We start from the raw sequence: 14984 nt of genomic DNA, 5'->3' as shown, positions 1-14984 counted from the left end.
ATTCAGAAACGAATCTAATTATATTATCCTAATAGATGTTTTTTGTGTTTGTCCTTAATCGTGTTTGTAGCTACTGTGAGAATGGCTCCATGCGCTGTAGCTCCGCTGAAATTAGTACTTTGCTGTCTGACCTCTTCTACGATGATGACCTGGCTCCATCCAGAGGTACAATTACAATATTTTAGAAGAGTTAACAAACTCTTTTTTTACTTCCATGTGTTTCATGACTTGTGTAGTCCGCTGTCCACGTTGTATCCATCATTTGAGCAGCTGTATTTAACGTCAGACTTGCCCTTGTATGCAGTGAACAACTGGCTGAATATGTCTTTAGTCTGATCACCCAAAAATGAATAAAATAAATTTAAGTTAAACTGCTTTATTATTTGTTCAAAGCCCCAAATCAGTTTAACATTTTAGAAAATTGATCGTGAACTTTATTTAATTCAACTACATTATGGTGTTTTTCTGTATGCAGAGCGGCGGTCAGCCCAATGCCCCCCGCCATTAGTTCGTACAGAGTGCGATGCCGGTGAAAAAGGCCTGGAGTGTGCCAGGACATGCCAGAACTTGGAACTTCCCTGCGTCAGCCTCGCCTGCATCCCTGGCTGCCTCTGTCCACCCGGCACGGTAGGTGGTGTGTTATCTTTGTGTGTGTGTGTGTGTGTGTGTGTGTGTGTGTGTGTGTGTGTGTGTGTGTGTGTGTGTGTGTGGTTGTGTGTTGTAGATAAAGCACCAATCATCTTAAATAGAGCATAGTGATTGATTAGTGGATTGATTTCAGGTACGTCACCGCAGAGAGTGCATTGCACCGGAGCAGTGTCCCTGTTACCATAACAACAGGCCATATGCATCAGGACAGACCATCTCTGTGGACTGCAACACCTGGTAAAATGATGGCTTGCATTTGTGGCTATGAAGGGTAATACTTGCACTGTGCTTGCTTAACAGACTTGTGGTTTTGCAGTGTGTGTCAGAACAGAAAGTGGCGCTGCACAGAGAAGGTGTGTGACGGTGTGTGCCGCACTGTGGGGGAGGGCCATTACATCTCCTTTGATGGCTTCAAGTACTCCTTCCCTGGCCTCTGCCAATATGTCCTGGTCCAGGTAAGAGATAGAGAGACCCCAAAAGAGTTTCAGGGTGGATTACAGAGTGTGGCGTTAAAATAGAAAATAAACTATTTCCTCTCTATCATTTACTACTTTTCTCTACTTTCACTGTCAATAGGATATGTGTAACGGAGAAGAGGGTTCATTCAGAGTGCTGGTGGAGAATGAGGCCTGTGGAGTCGTGGGACATCGCTGTGCAAAAGCTATCACAGTCTTCTACCAGGGAGGGTTAATTGTAATGCAACATGGAGAGGTAACACACTCAGACACACGCATACCCCTACCAACTCACATACACACATGTAGTTTAATGTTATTTATTGTGTCGTGTCCATAAAGTGCCCAGCCCACATTGACTTGAAAGAGACAATAAATACTGTGGCAATGGTGAAACATTTGACACACAATAGCTTCTTACACGTTGCATAACATTACATTGCAAACAAAGATCTGTCACAATTATGGTTCCTAAAGCTCAACAGTTTTTTTTATAGTGATACAACAAGAAGGTTTTTTTTTAAAATGTATAAAAATAGTGATTCGTTTACATGCATGAATATGGTTTATCACTCTAATGCATGGACAAACAGAGTAGTGCCTTTTGCTATACATTTGGATGTAAACATAAAATAATTTAATTTCAGTGTAAACCAGCAAACTTCACCAGACACAACTAAAGGTCCATGTCTCTCTCAAGATGTCTGACACAGTCATAACTTACATTCTGCTTTACTTAGACTATCTGAAGAAGAATTATTAAAGCCTTGTAACCAAACTCTTCAGACTTGACATGTGACTATGTGTTCTTTATCTCCTACAGGTGAAGATGAAGAGGCCGGTGCTGCAGGGCTCACAGGTGGAGATTGTCCGATCTGGTCAGTTTTACACCCTGCTGCTGGGGAAACACATTTCCCTCAGCTGGGACAAGGGAACCCGACTCCTGGTCCACATCTCATCCACATACAGGGTACTGATATATGAAAGTACTACTTTGAACTGGTTGAACCTTTCTGTTCTTTCATATTACTTTATATGAAACACACACTTTTTGTGTCATACTTTATATTGTGTTTAGGGCCGGGTGTGTGGTCTGTGTGGTAACTTTGATGGAAATGTCAACAACGACTTGATGAGCAGTAACAACCAGCTGGAGGTGGACTCCTCCCACTTTGGGAATTCCTGGAAGGTCGTTCCCAGCTGTGCAGATGTAACAGAGGTAAAATCTTAGGGCACTCCAATTATGAAATAACATCTTTTATCTCTATAATTGGTTTCATGCTTTCTGATATTTCTGCTGCCACTACAGTACAATGGATGTGTATGGAATTTTGTTTTTGCTGCTTTAAAAATTCATAGATTTTTCATTTTTTCAAAGATTGAATAGCAAAATTTATTTCCAAACACAATGTCCTTGTTACTCTGGATAATCCACAGTTTTCATTAGAACTGCTTTCTTTCAAAGAAATTATCCCTAATAGTTTTTAGGCAATCAACTACAAATTGTGCTGTATCACATGGTCGCACATTAGAAAAATATTGTGGGCTTTTTCGTTAGTAGAGATAAGGATGTGCTGTCAAATTCAGCAAAGTCTAGATTATTTTTTACGTTATTACAATTAGTTTTTAAGACAAAAATCGTCATTTTAATTGGATTTTCCATGTTGGATCTTTATTTGCTTAATCTAAATTTATATAATTAATTCCCATAAATCCTATTAAATAATCTGTGTATCTAACCTGTAAATTTGAAATGATAAAATTAAGTTATAAAAACTCGATTATAAGATGATTCAATCATTATGCAAAACATCACCATTGCTGAGACAGTGGTCAAGCCACAGTGAAGTATTGGGAATGTGGTTGATATGTGTCTTGACCGAGGTGTGAGGTTGACGGATGGATTTATTATTAGTACATTAAAATGGAGACAAATACTTTCACACTAAATTTGTGTGTGTTCTTGCCTGTGTAGATACCCGCTCCTTGCAGCAATAACATTGCCAAGTTAATAACAGTGGAGCAGTCCTGTCGTGTGATCACTGGTCCGCTGTTTAGAGAATGCAACAGCCAGGTGAGTGTTATAACACTAGATATCCAATGACACCATATGCATTGGTCATGCACTTGGTCCTTCCTTTACCTTTTCCCATGTGTCTCTAGGTGGATGCAGAGCCATACGTTGATATGTGTGTGGAGGCAGCATGCTCTTGTCCGTCAGTGGGCGACTGTGCATGTTTCTGTGATGTCATCGCAGCCTACGCACAAGCTTGTTCAGAGAGGGGTGTACATATCAGCTGGAGATCTAATGATCTTTGCCGTGAGTGTGAAGGATTTCATGTATCGGGCATAAATCATCTTTCATCATGTTATTTTCTGGCTGAAATATATATTATTGTTATGAACAGCCATTGACATTGTCTCTCAGGTTTTGAAAATAAGTCATGGCTGCTCTACCAAGCTCAACCAGTAAACAATGTCTAAACTGTCAAAATCCAATGGCTTGAAAACTATAAATATTAATAATAATAATTAAAAAACTTTGTGTCATGCAGCTCACCACTATACAACATAACATACTAAGATCACAACACCACCACTTTTTTGCTCTGCTATTCTCACACATGACAGCATTCATGTTATTAAATAGTTATTCTATCTGAATGGGAGGTTACCCTGAATTTCCAGTGTCTTTCTTATGAAGTTTTAGTTACGGTGTTAGGTTTTTGTGTTTCACTCAAATAAGGTCATCTATATTATCTATACATATTAGATATGATGTTCTGAAACTCTCCTTTTGATGGGATCAGTGAGCAAATTACCGTGTTTTATGCATTTCTGAATACTTTGCTAGACAGGCCAGAGATTTTTATCTTGAAGAAAGAGACATATGTAGTTAGGATAGGTCAAATGCAGAGGAAAAATTACATCAGACACTCAATAAAACATTCAAATTGAACCCTTTGTTTCCTTAGCCATTAGCTGTGAGGAGTTGAACCCCAGGAGTCCAGGTGTGGGGGAGGAGTTATGCCAGTGGAGGTATAATACTTGTGGCCCTGCCTGTCCAGTCACCTGCCAGCACCCAGATCCCCTCCACTGTTCTCTCACATGTGTGGAAGGTTGCCATGCCTACTGCCCCCCAGGTGCCAACAATAAACACTGGACATACAACTCTCACAATTTTGTACATGCAGTGTCTCAGAACAAAAATATAATTTGATACATTCTTAAACAAACTCGTTTCTCTAAGGCCAACTACTGGATGAGGTGGCGATGCGTTGTGTAGATCCCTCTCAGTGTCAGGTGTGTATCCATGAGGGTCAGAGAATCTCCCACGGCAACAAGGTCATCCTGAACCACGATGATCCAGATCACTGCCAGATATGGTAATACTGCTTCAGAACACCCAGAAATAAGTCTGGAAATTTTGGACTGGTAATTGATATTTTACAATTTGATTCTCTGCACATTTTAAGATATTTTGTCTTCCTTTTCTGAAGTCACTGTGACAACAACACCCTCACATGTGAAGTTTGTACCTCCTTCGCCATGTTCACTACTCCCACACCAACACCCTCCTATGACACCTTCACAACCCTGCCCTTCACCACCTTAATGCCTGAGGGCACGTGTGATCGCGCCATGGATCTGGCATTCCTGTTGGATGGTTCAGAAGCCTTGAGTGAAGATGAATTTCAGGCAGCCAAAGAGTTTATACTGGGAGTGGTTGAACGATTTCGCATGGGCTCAGCTCACACCCGAGCCACGGTGCTGCTTTACCACTCCGGAGTGAAAACATATGACCTGCAGGTAGATAAACATATTGTACACGAGTGTATATTCATGCACGCATACAATATGCAGTGCTGAATTAAACTGTCTGCGGAATAAGATGTCATTATATTATCCTATGTAACTTATACTTTGCTGACTTGATTAAATTGAATGTCACAGTAAAGTTCTACACTTGTATGGTTGATCTTCCCATGTCTTTTTCTTTCATATGTGCCTGCAGGTTCAGAAGTGGCTATTCAAGAAGACTGTGCGTGAGCTGCATTACACAGGAGGAGATGCAGCCTTCTTGGATGAGGCTGTCAAGTATCTGGCTATCAACATTTATGATAAGAACAAGCGTGAGCATGCTGGCCGCGTTGCCATCATCTTGACAGCCAGTGCCAACCCTCGTTCTGTCCGTTCCATAGTCAAGATGCTCCGCAAGAAGGCCATCACCACCCTGACCATGGCACTGGGTCCTGGAGTAAACATGGGGCAGATTAATGACATCACCAAGGCCAACCCAGAAAACAGGGCCTATGTGCTCAGCAGCACAGCTGAGCTGCCTGATCGTCTGTTAGAGCTGAATGATTACCTCTGCACCTTGGGGATGGATCCTGAGGTGCCCAAACCTCCAGCGCCAAAGTCCACTCCAGGTAAAGCTCGCCAGGGCACGACCACCACTACCCCAACTCCACGCCTGGAGCCAAACCCCACACAACACCTTCGCAACACCCCTACATCCACTGCACCCTCTGGCCTGTCCCCCATCACCACTTTGGCATCCTCCGTTTCTCCAGTCAAAGATGTGACATTCATACTGGAGGGCTCTGATTCAGTTGGCGAGGTCAACTTTAACAAGTCGCTCGTCTTCCTGGAGGAAGTTATCTCACAGCTGACAGAAGAGGAGGAGTTAATTCGCATCACTGTGATCCAATACTCAGTAACAGTCACTGTGGAGATCAGTCGGTGGGAACTGAGGCAACAGAGGGCCATGCTGCTTCAACACCTGAGGGAGATTCGTTGGAGGGGTGGAAGTAAGACGAACACAGGCGCAGCTGTCGCTACGACCATCCAGGAAATCGCTACCATCCAGCCTTCACGCGGCCCCACCCCACCTCAGCTCGTCTTCCTTGTGACAGAGAACCCGCCCACTGACACGGTGACACGCCCACCATCGACCAGCACCAACACACAAGTGTATCCTATTGGAGTTGGACAAAAAGTGCGTGAGATTGACTTGTTGCCATTCAGTTCCCCTCAACAACCGCTGATGGTGGACGACTACAACCATCTGACAACCCTTGTCCACCGCATAGTCAATATTACACACAGCACAGTCAGGCCCCGCTCTCCCACCCTACCACCCCTGGTCCTTCCAACACTCTCCAGCCTGCCACCCTCAGGTACAGAAGACACACACACTCATTTTAATCATTCAATCCACAAAGAATCCTCAGCCATTACTCATTTGTGAACATATCTTTGCACAGTACCGTGTAAGAAGCCTGTGGATGTGTTGTTCCTGCTGGAGGCTGGAGACCAGCTTGAAGACACAAAGATGTTCGTCAAAGCGTTCATTAAGAGTTCCGACATAGGTAGGTGTGACCCAGCATGTATGTTGTTAGGTGCACTGCATTTTACTTATGTGTAGTATTGTTATTAGTTCCACCTGTGTTCAATTTGTCTGTCTTTCACAATGAGCACATATTTGAGCACATACTTCCCTGAAACTTGGGGGACAGATACAGATTGTAGGCCCTGGGCAAAAATTGCTCTACTTAAACTTTAATGGTTGCCTGGAGCTGTGATTTTTGCCACTACATTCAAGTTGTAAGAACAATGTATTTGGGTTTATCAGTAGGGGCTAACGTGGTTTCAGCAGTGAGCTATTGAGAGCATTTTTGGTATTTTTATGAAATGGCTGATATGATTCAGTATATACTCCTAATGCCTCTTCAAGACCTTCCTCTCCTGTCTTGATTCAGTGATTTAACATCTTGTCTATGTGTGCAGGGCTGAATGGCACTCAGGTGAGTGTGGTTCAGTATGGAGACACCAACACAGCAGAGCTCACCTGGAAGGATGAACAGAGCGCATCACACCTCCTGAACCTGGTTGAGAGCATACCTCGCAGGACCACCACTGCCCCCGCACTAGGTAGTGGATAAACACACACACACACACACATTAAAGCAGACACAAATTCACAAACAGACTCACTGTTCCGTTGGTATGCAGGGTCTGCTCTGCAATTTGCTGTGCGGACGTCCATCTCACCGGTCAGTGGAGGAAGAGTGGGTGTACCCAAAGCTGTGGTGATGCTGGTGACTGACAAATCAGCTGATGATGTCAAAGAGGCAGTTAATGAGGCACTGGCAGCAGGTAATAAAGCTACCATGAAAAAACTTTACATTGGATGCATCTGTTCAAAATTCAGTTGGTATGTTTCCATCCTTCAGAGTTCTAGTTAGGTTTCACTGATAAGAGTCTCGTCCCTCAGGTGTGTCCGTGTTCCCCATCGGGGTGGGACAAGGCTACGACAAGAGTGAGCTGAGTGTGCTCGGCCGCCATGGGAACCAAGACAACACACTGCACTTGAACAGCATGGATCAATTACTGATGTTGCTGACTCTGGACCATGGTTACACAGAGAGAATCTGCAGAGGTGCTTACACATACACATACACATACACATACACATACACATACACATACACATACACATACACATACACACACACTTACAGTTTAATTTTTCCTTGCAAAGTCCTTTTATAGTTCTTATCGTTGAAATAAAACTGATTATACTTTTAATAATGACGGTGATCATATTTGATGACAGTAATGGAGATGTTATGTGCTTTGTTTCTCAGCTGGTCCTCCAGGAGTGTGTGTTGATGATAATGGAAATGAGAGAAAAGTGAGTAATGTCTTCTGAGGTTGAATACCACCATTACAGAAATACAGCCTCCTTTTACAGCCATGAGAACATCCAGATCTCTCTGTTCGTGTGTTTCAGCCTGGTGAGTCATGGCTGCTTGAGGACGGCTGCCACTCTCTTCTGTGCCACCCCAGTGGGGCAGTGACAGTACAGAATCACAAAGTCAGCTGTGACAGACTGGAGCCGCCAGCCTGCAGAAACAACATATCACCGGTCAAAGTCCAGGAGACCTGTGGCTGCCACTGGGAATGCCCTTGTATGTACATCAAAAGGTTTTACTGTATATCAAGTGGACAACAATAAGCTTTTGAGCTGTTAAATATGAATGCTGAAGACTTGCATTCCAGTCTATTTATATTGTCTATTAATAGATCACATGATGTCCTGACTCCTGTGCAAACACTCTCTTCCCTCCTGCCTGGTTTATGTTGACAGGCATGTGTATGGGGAGCTCCACCAATCATGTGGTGAGGTTTGACGGCTTGGCACTTAGGCTGGATGGGGAGGGATTGTGCTCCTACACACTTCTCACTGTCAACAGAGGCATCAATGAAGGTTCAGAGGTCAAACTCCATAGTGGACCTTGTCAGGGCTCAGAGAATTACAACCAGGTCTGCATGAAATCCATAGAAGTGACTCACGGACCGCATAAACTGCTGCTGAAGGATGATATGACGGTGAGCTGCGTATGAGTGCTTCTGGTCTGGATACCTGCACAGACACTGAAATTGATTGTTATATGTGAGTCTATGAAGGTTTATTTACTGACTGCGCGTGTATGGGTTTGTTCGAGCAGGCGATGATTGATCAGGAAGAGCTTTCACTGCCGTGGCGGTACGGTGGCCTGGAGCTGGTGCGTTATGGAGGAATGATGCTGCAGCTGAAATCAGACCACGGTTATGTCCTGACGTTCACTCCCCAGAGCAATGAGTTTACAATCACACTCATGAGTTCCTCCACCTCTGGCCACACTGCTGGGCTCTGCGGTAACAGAAATCAGATCCTCCCTTGTTTATTTCTCTTATTTACTTCTATCACTATCTTTTCCTTGTGATGTCTGATTGTTCTCGGGTTCTTTCTTCTAGGCGCCTGTGGGGAGGACAAGGTTAATGTCCTCTCTTTACGTAATGGCAGCTCGACCACCAACCAGCCCGGCTTCATCTCAGACTGGACTGTGGCTGCAGATGGCGGTGTGTGTCTGCCAAGACGGAGGGCCGTGTGTGTGTCTGGAGCAGCGATGGGATGTCAGGCCCTACGTTCTGAGGTGTTCCAACCGTGCCATGCGCACATTCCCGTCCAGGTGTTCCTCGCCAAGTGTGAGGAGCAGGCATGTGAGGAGTCAGATGTGTGCGAGCTAATTTCTGCCTATGCACGCCTCTGCAGACAGAGAGGCGTCTGTGTGGACTGGAGGAGCCCACACCTCTGCCGTAAGTCATTTATGTGTTAATGTCTCACTTCACTGCAGTGGACTCATTTTAACACCCTGTCTGAGCCTAGACCGAAACTTTTGCCTGTTCTGTGTTACAGCATTACCGTGCCCCAGCTCCATGGAGTATGATGCATGTCGGACAGGTTGTGTAGAGGATTGTGGTAGCATACAGACGTTGCCTGGTGACTGGTCGGTTGCCAGGGGTAACGAGTCATCCTGTATGGACACACCTACTGAGGGCTGTTTCTGTACTGGAGGGATGGTTATGCATCACGGACAGTGTGTATCACCAGAAGCGTGCACGCAGTGTGTCGACCGCCACGGGCACACGTATACGGTGAGACACACATGACTGAATGTGTGAGGGAATGTTGCTAAACAACCTCTTACTTACAGAAAAACACATGCTAATAGAATATAATGGAGCAACCAAAGTGTTCACCATTAAAGTGTGCTGTGAGCGTCCTCTAGTGTTTATTACTAATTTCATCAATTGCTGCATTTACAAGCTTTGCTTTTGTTTTTACAGTATATGCAGACTTGGGTACCAGATGAGAACCCATGTTTGATTTGCATGTGTTTGGACCAACAACACATTAACTGCACTGCCCGGCCCTGCAATGATGCCAAACGTAAGCAACCCTTCTGTTTTCTGGTTTTGCACAACCTGAATCATTTTGCATTGTAAGTATAAATATAACACTTTTTAAATTAAATCTGGTCTGTGTGTGTGTGTGTGTGTGTGTGTGTGTGTGTGTGTGTGTGTGTGTGTGTGTGTGTGTGTGTGTGTGTGTGTGTGTGTTTGTGTGTTTTTGTGTGTGTATGTGTTTAGGTCCAGTGTGTGGAGCCTGTGAGATCCTGAGGGAAAAGAAAGAATCCAAGTGCTGCCCAGAGTATGAGTGTGGTATGTGGAGAAAAAAAACCCCACATATTATTACCATGTTTCTATCTCCACATCCAGCATTAGCCCCATCAACAGAACTGTCAGTGTTTGATATGTAATGCATGTGGGAAACTAGGTCTCATTTATACCTAGAAGAGATATTGGAAGGTTGGTCAAAGATAATTTATTGCAATAGACAAATTAATTTGAAAAAAAGATGTGTACTACCTTCACAGTGAACAAATATAGAGGTACATAGACCTAAAAATCATCTCCTATAAGGAAAAAAGTTACAATACTGGATAAGCATTTTTCATTGCTCCGTATTTATCAGGTACTTACATATGTTGCCCACCTACAACAGGCTGTCTCTATCTGTGACTTTTCAGTGTGTGATCTAGTGAATTGTGACCTGCCTGAGGTGCCTCGCTGTGAGGATGGTCAGACTTTGGTTCTGAAAAACCCTGGGGAATGTCAGCCCATACACGAGTGTGGTAAGCCATTCACTCATTCTCTGCTTTGCTGCTGAACACACAGAAATAAAGCAGCGCACACATCCATGTGATCTCCCTGACATGTTTCTCTTCATCTCTTTTCTATCTCAGTCTGCAAAAAGGAAGAGTGCGCTCTTCAAGCTCCCCCTGCTTGCCCCGCACATCGCCAACTGTCGGTCAAAAAGACAAAGTGCTGTGATGTGTTTGAATGTGTGTGCAGCTGTCAGAGTTCCACCCGCACCTGCCCTGCCGGGTTCATAACATCCACCTCTACCAACGACTGTGGCTGCACAGAAACCAGCTGCCTGCCAGACAAGGTGAGTGTGTGTTTGGATGCAACTTTCAGTCAGCATAGGTTTCAATGTCTGTGCTGTTACGGTTTAAACTGTCCTGTTTTACTGTTGTGTGTCTCTCCAGGTTTGTGTGGTTGGTGGGGTGATTCACCCAGTGGGGAGCGAATGGGAGGAGGGATGTGAGAGATGCAGTTGCACCCAGCTGCAGGACAAAGAGACGTCTCTGCACACCACTCAGTGTACCCCACCTGTCTGCGATCGGAGCTGCCCTCAGGTGAGACACAGACACAGACACACACACACCAAACATACACAGTTTGCATTATGCTTCTACAGCCATTCATTCTTGTGTGTTTATTATACATTTCAGGGCTCAACATACATTTCATCAAAAGGAGAGTGCTGTGGGAAGTGCACACCAACCGGCTGTGTGGAGTCAGAGGGAGAGATGCGAGGGGACACACTGATTGGAGGAAGCCTCAGACATGTATGTGTGTAGATGAATCATAGTAATATGTGCCAAATAATATGTGTAAGAAATTCTTAGGAATGATTAATTTCCTGTAGATGTCAAAGGTAGCCCTTGTAGTAATATAGCATATATGATTTCCTTCCTTCCACTATTACTATGTTCCATCCACCTTTTTACACAGTACAACAGGTTTTTTCATGCACACTGATAATTTCTTCTCAAATAACAATCACACTGCTTGGGATATAGATATTCTGACTGTAAACACAGAAAAAAATGTCACCTGTGTTTGTTTTTAGGTGGGTGAGGTATGGCAGTCTCAACATGATAAATGTGTGTTACACAAGTGCGTGAAAGTGAAAGATGAAGTGTTCATCTCTGCAACTAACGTCAGCTGCTCTGTTATGGACACTCCATCGTGCCCGCTGGGAACCGAGTTACGCTGCGACACCCAGGACTGCTGCCCCCGCTGCCACTGTGGTAAACACACATGCATATGAAATTACACACACTGGAAAGCATACGCAGTAAACAAAGCCAAACCATTTGGTACAGCACGCTGGCATTATGAGTTAGCAGAACTAGCACACGTGATTTCAAATGCCTGAATCATCAAGCTTTCACTCGCAACTTTCTCTATAGTCATATCATACAAACAGTTTGAATACCAAGTTGCAGTTGCAGTTTGTGTCCAGCAGAGGACTCTCTCATCTTAGTGTCACCCAGTTGTCCCGCATTTGACCTTATAAAGCCCTGGGGTTTAATATATACTGTTTAATGAATGGCAACAGAAGTATTTGTGCTTTTCTCTCTACAGCTCCTATGGATGCCTGTGTCCTCAACAACACTGTGATAGGAGTAAGTCGTGCAGAAAAGCAGTACTCCACTTTCATATTAAGATACTTTGAATAGTACTGTCAGTGATCCATCTCTATCCGTGTGTGTTTGTGCAGGCAGGGGAAAGGCTGATGGTGGATGTGTGTACACACTGTGAGTGTATGGTGGAGGATGGTGCCATGAAGAAATACAGACTGTCCTGCAGGAGAATCAGCTGTCCCAATTGCCCCATGGTAACTATTACTACCATTATTATTTTTTATTATCACCATTATCATTTATCATCATTATAACTAACCAATACATTTAAATAACCATCATTTTCATCTAAGATTCTCTAATCCTCTGACTGCATTTCCTCCCTGTTCATCATTAAATTGCAACCACATCATTTTCCGTGATTTACTCTATTCACAGAGGTAAATAGTGAATTATTTATTTGCACAAAATGGTCCAGGCACATTTACATCTTTGTATTTACAGAAATATCTTTCTGATGTCTTCATATATTAACTAACATGCATTATTCTAACCACGATATTTTCAGGGATACACACTGCAGAAAGAGGAAGATGCTTGCTGTGGTCGCTGTGTTCCCACCGCCTGCTTCATGCAAAGGCCTGATGGAGAACTGATTAGTCTGCAGGTAGGTGCTTTGCAGAAAATGCAATTGCATGCCTATGAATGCTGTCACTCGCACAGAATAAAGACTACATACTCATTTACTGTTGAGATAAAACTTCATAATAATGATGATGTTGATGTTGCAGTAAACTATATGCTATACTTACATATAGTATAGTATACCCAACTATATATATATATTATGCAGCTATACTATCTTATATTACACTATACTAGGCTATACTATACTATACTAGGCTATATTGTACTATGCTATTCTATGCTATGCTATCCTATACTATGCTATACTAGACTAGGCTATATTGTACTATGCTATGCTATACTATACTAGACTAGGCTATACTATACTAGGCTATATGACGCTATACTATACTATACTAGGCTATACCATGCTATGCTATACTATACTATACCATACTAGGTTATACCACGCTATGTTCTACTATACTATACCATACCATACTATACTATACTACACTATACTATACTACATATATGATGCTATACCTATCTTATGTTATACTATAATACTTTCTTCTATATTATATCTACTCTACTACACTATGGCCTGATAAATGTTCTATATTAGAATTTTAAAATTTGGTTTTCATTCATTAACTCTAGTATATTTTAAAATGAAGAGAATAGCTTTTCAGCCACAGTGATGTGACATACATGCTGTTTGTACGTGCCTCTCTCTCCCTCCAGGTGAACACCACTAGCGAGGAGGGTTGCAACTTGTATATCTGTGGTCTAAACAGTAAAGGAGATCTTGTGCTGCAGACCAAAGTGACCACCTGCCCTCCTTTTAACCGCCAAACCTGCCTGGACGAGGGGGTACGGCCACTACACAAACTGCCCTCCATCTATCTCACATTATTCTCACACCTACACCCCAGTATCTGCCACAAATTTTCTGAATTTTTTTCTCTCCTGTTCTTTTTGTTTTCAGGGGAAAGTCAGCCAGATTGGAACAACCTGCTGTGAGATGTGTAAGTTGAAGTGTGTCCTCTGCAAGACTGGTACAGTATTTTGAAAAATCTAGATGATCTGATTTTAATAAGAGTGTGTGCATGTGTCAAGGTATGGAGCCACAGTGTCGGAAGACAGTGGGAAAGCTTAACTACATCAAAGTGGATGATTGCCAATCAGAGAACCAGATAGACTTACACTACTGTGAGGTAAGAGACTATACACACACACACACACACACACACACACACACACACACACACACACACACACATGCACACACACACTTTTAGGGCTGATTAATACTCTTTTCCCCCTAGGATTAGCCTACAAAGTTCAATGAAATCATAATACTATCCCTCACCACCCCACCCTTTCTGTCTCTCCCTGTGGTGCTGTCCATCTGTCTGTCTGTCTGTCAGGGCAAATGTCAGAGTAAGTCCATGTACTCCCTGGAGAAGGCCGCTGTGGAGCAGGAGTGTGTGTGCTGTGCTGCTGTGGAGACGGAGCCTCTCAGTGTTCCCATTCTGTGTGCCAATGGCACCCGTAGCCACCACACTGTCCTGTCTGTCACTGCATGTGACTGTCTGTCCAAACACTGCAGCTAGAGAGAGAGAGAGAGAGAGAGAGAGAGAGAGAGATTTTAAATGTAGATGTTATGTGTGTATCCAAGTAAAATGTACCCATATAAAACAGCAACACAAGTAACAATAAAGCAAACCTGCTAGTTTTTATAAGCACTAATTTTTTGTCTGTGTTTTGTTACAATCTGAATATTTCTATTAAAAATGTATGGGTATGCAGAGATTGATGTTTGTCATTTAGATGTTTGAGTAGTTTAAAAGTGTTTTCCTGATTTTCCTTCTCATCAGATTTCTGAGATTAACTATGCAATTATTTGAAATGAAAAAATATCAATACAGAATCAGTTTACCCCCCTTAATCAAGTAAACATACAAAAATACCAGTGGTGGAATGTAACCAAGAACACACAAAAGTACAAAGGTACAAAAGTGCTTAAGTACAAATTTGACATACTTGCACTTGAGTGCATTTATTTCATGCTACTATACTTCTACTCCAATTTTTAGTCCACTACATTTATTTGACTACTGTTAAATACAAAATATATGATGAT

The 14984-nt window shown here is 43.0% G+C and overlaps 1 protein-coding gene across 2 annotated transcripts in view; it reads left to right on the top strand.

Annotated features, from left to right (window-relative positions):
- Nucleotides 1-14984, top strand: part of vwf (von Willebrand factor) — a 25327-nt gene extending 10343 nt beyond the window's left edge. Inside the window, exons 17-53 of one of the 2 annotated variants that reach the window (XM_022754464.1) lie at nucleotides 71-165; nucleotides 476-627; nucleotides 782-885; nucleotides 965-1103; nucleotides 1225-1359; nucleotides 1927-2073; nucleotides 2182-2322; nucleotides 3079-3177; nucleotides 3267-3423; nucleotides 4079-4246; nucleotides 4354-4489; nucleotides 4604-4913; nucleotides 5119-6283; nucleotides 6371-6475; nucleotides 6894-7037; nucleotides 7119-7262; nucleotides 7381-7545; nucleotides 7754-7800; nucleotides 7900-8077; nucleotides 8257-8498; nucleotides 8618-8807; nucleotides 8907-9248; nucleotides 9349-9587; nucleotides 9780-9882; nucleotides 10083-10154; nucleotides 10523-10627; nucleotides 10739-10944; nucleotides 11045-11194; nucleotides 11291-11407; nucleotides 11692-11872; nucleotides 12210-12250; nucleotides 12346-12462; nucleotides 12777-12875; nucleotides 13583-13711; nucleotides 13827-13866; nucleotides 13958-14055; nucleotides 14269-14984. In XM_022754464.1, coding sequence (XP_022610185.1) covers nucleotides 71-165; nucleotides 476-627; nucleotides 782-885; nucleotides 965-1103; nucleotides 1225-1359; nucleotides 1927-2073; nucleotides 2182-2322; nucleotides 3079-3177; nucleotides 3267-3423; nucleotides 4079-4246; nucleotides 4354-4489; nucleotides 4604-4913; nucleotides 5119-6283; nucleotides 6371-6475; nucleotides 6894-7037; nucleotides 7119-7262; nucleotides 7381-7545; nucleotides 7754-7800; nucleotides 7900-8077; nucleotides 8257-8498; nucleotides 8618-8807; nucleotides 8907-9248; nucleotides 9349-9587; nucleotides 9780-9882; nucleotides 10083-10154; nucleotides 10523-10627; nucleotides 10739-10944; nucleotides 11045-11194; nucleotides 11291-11407; nucleotides 11692-11872; nucleotides 12210-12250; nucleotides 12346-12462; nucleotides 12777-12875; nucleotides 13583-13711; nucleotides 13827-13866; nucleotides 13958-14055; nucleotides 14269-14454 — 6388 coding nt within the window. In that variant the 3' untranslated portion in view covers nucleotides 14455-14984. The remainder of the gene's footprint in view (nucleotides 1-70; nucleotides 166-475; nucleotides 628-781; nucleotides 886-964; nucleotides 1104-1224; nucleotides 1360-1926; nucleotides 2074-2181; nucleotides 2323-3078; nucleotides 3178-3266; nucleotides 3424-4078; nucleotides 4247-4353; nucleotides 4490-4603; nucleotides 4914-5118; nucleotides 6284-6370; nucleotides 6476-6893; nucleotides 7038-7118; nucleotides 7263-7380; nucleotides 7546-7753; nucleotides 7801-7899; nucleotides 8078-8256; nucleotides 8499-8617; nucleotides 8808-8906; nucleotides 9249-9348; nucleotides 9588-9779; nucleotides 9883-10082; nucleotides 10155-10522; nucleotides 10628-10738; nucleotides 10945-11044; nucleotides 11195-11290; nucleotides 11408-11691; nucleotides 11873-12209; nucleotides 12251-12345; nucleotides 12463-12776; nucleotides 12876-13582; nucleotides 13712-13826; nucleotides 13867-13957; nucleotides 14056-14268) is intronic. The other variant, XM_022754465.1, reaches the window with a different exon arrangement.

Source organism: Seriola dumerili, unplaced genomic scaffold (assembly GCF_002260705.1).
Source record: "Seriola dumerili isolate Sdu_G_001 unplaced genomic scaffold, Sdu_1.0 BDQW01000219.1, whole genome shotgun sequence".
Lineage (NCBI taxonomy): Eukaryota > Metazoa > Chordata > Actinopteri > Carangiformes > Carangidae > Seriola > Seriola dumerili.
This window is presented reverse-complemented; position numbering and strand designations above follow the sequence as displayed.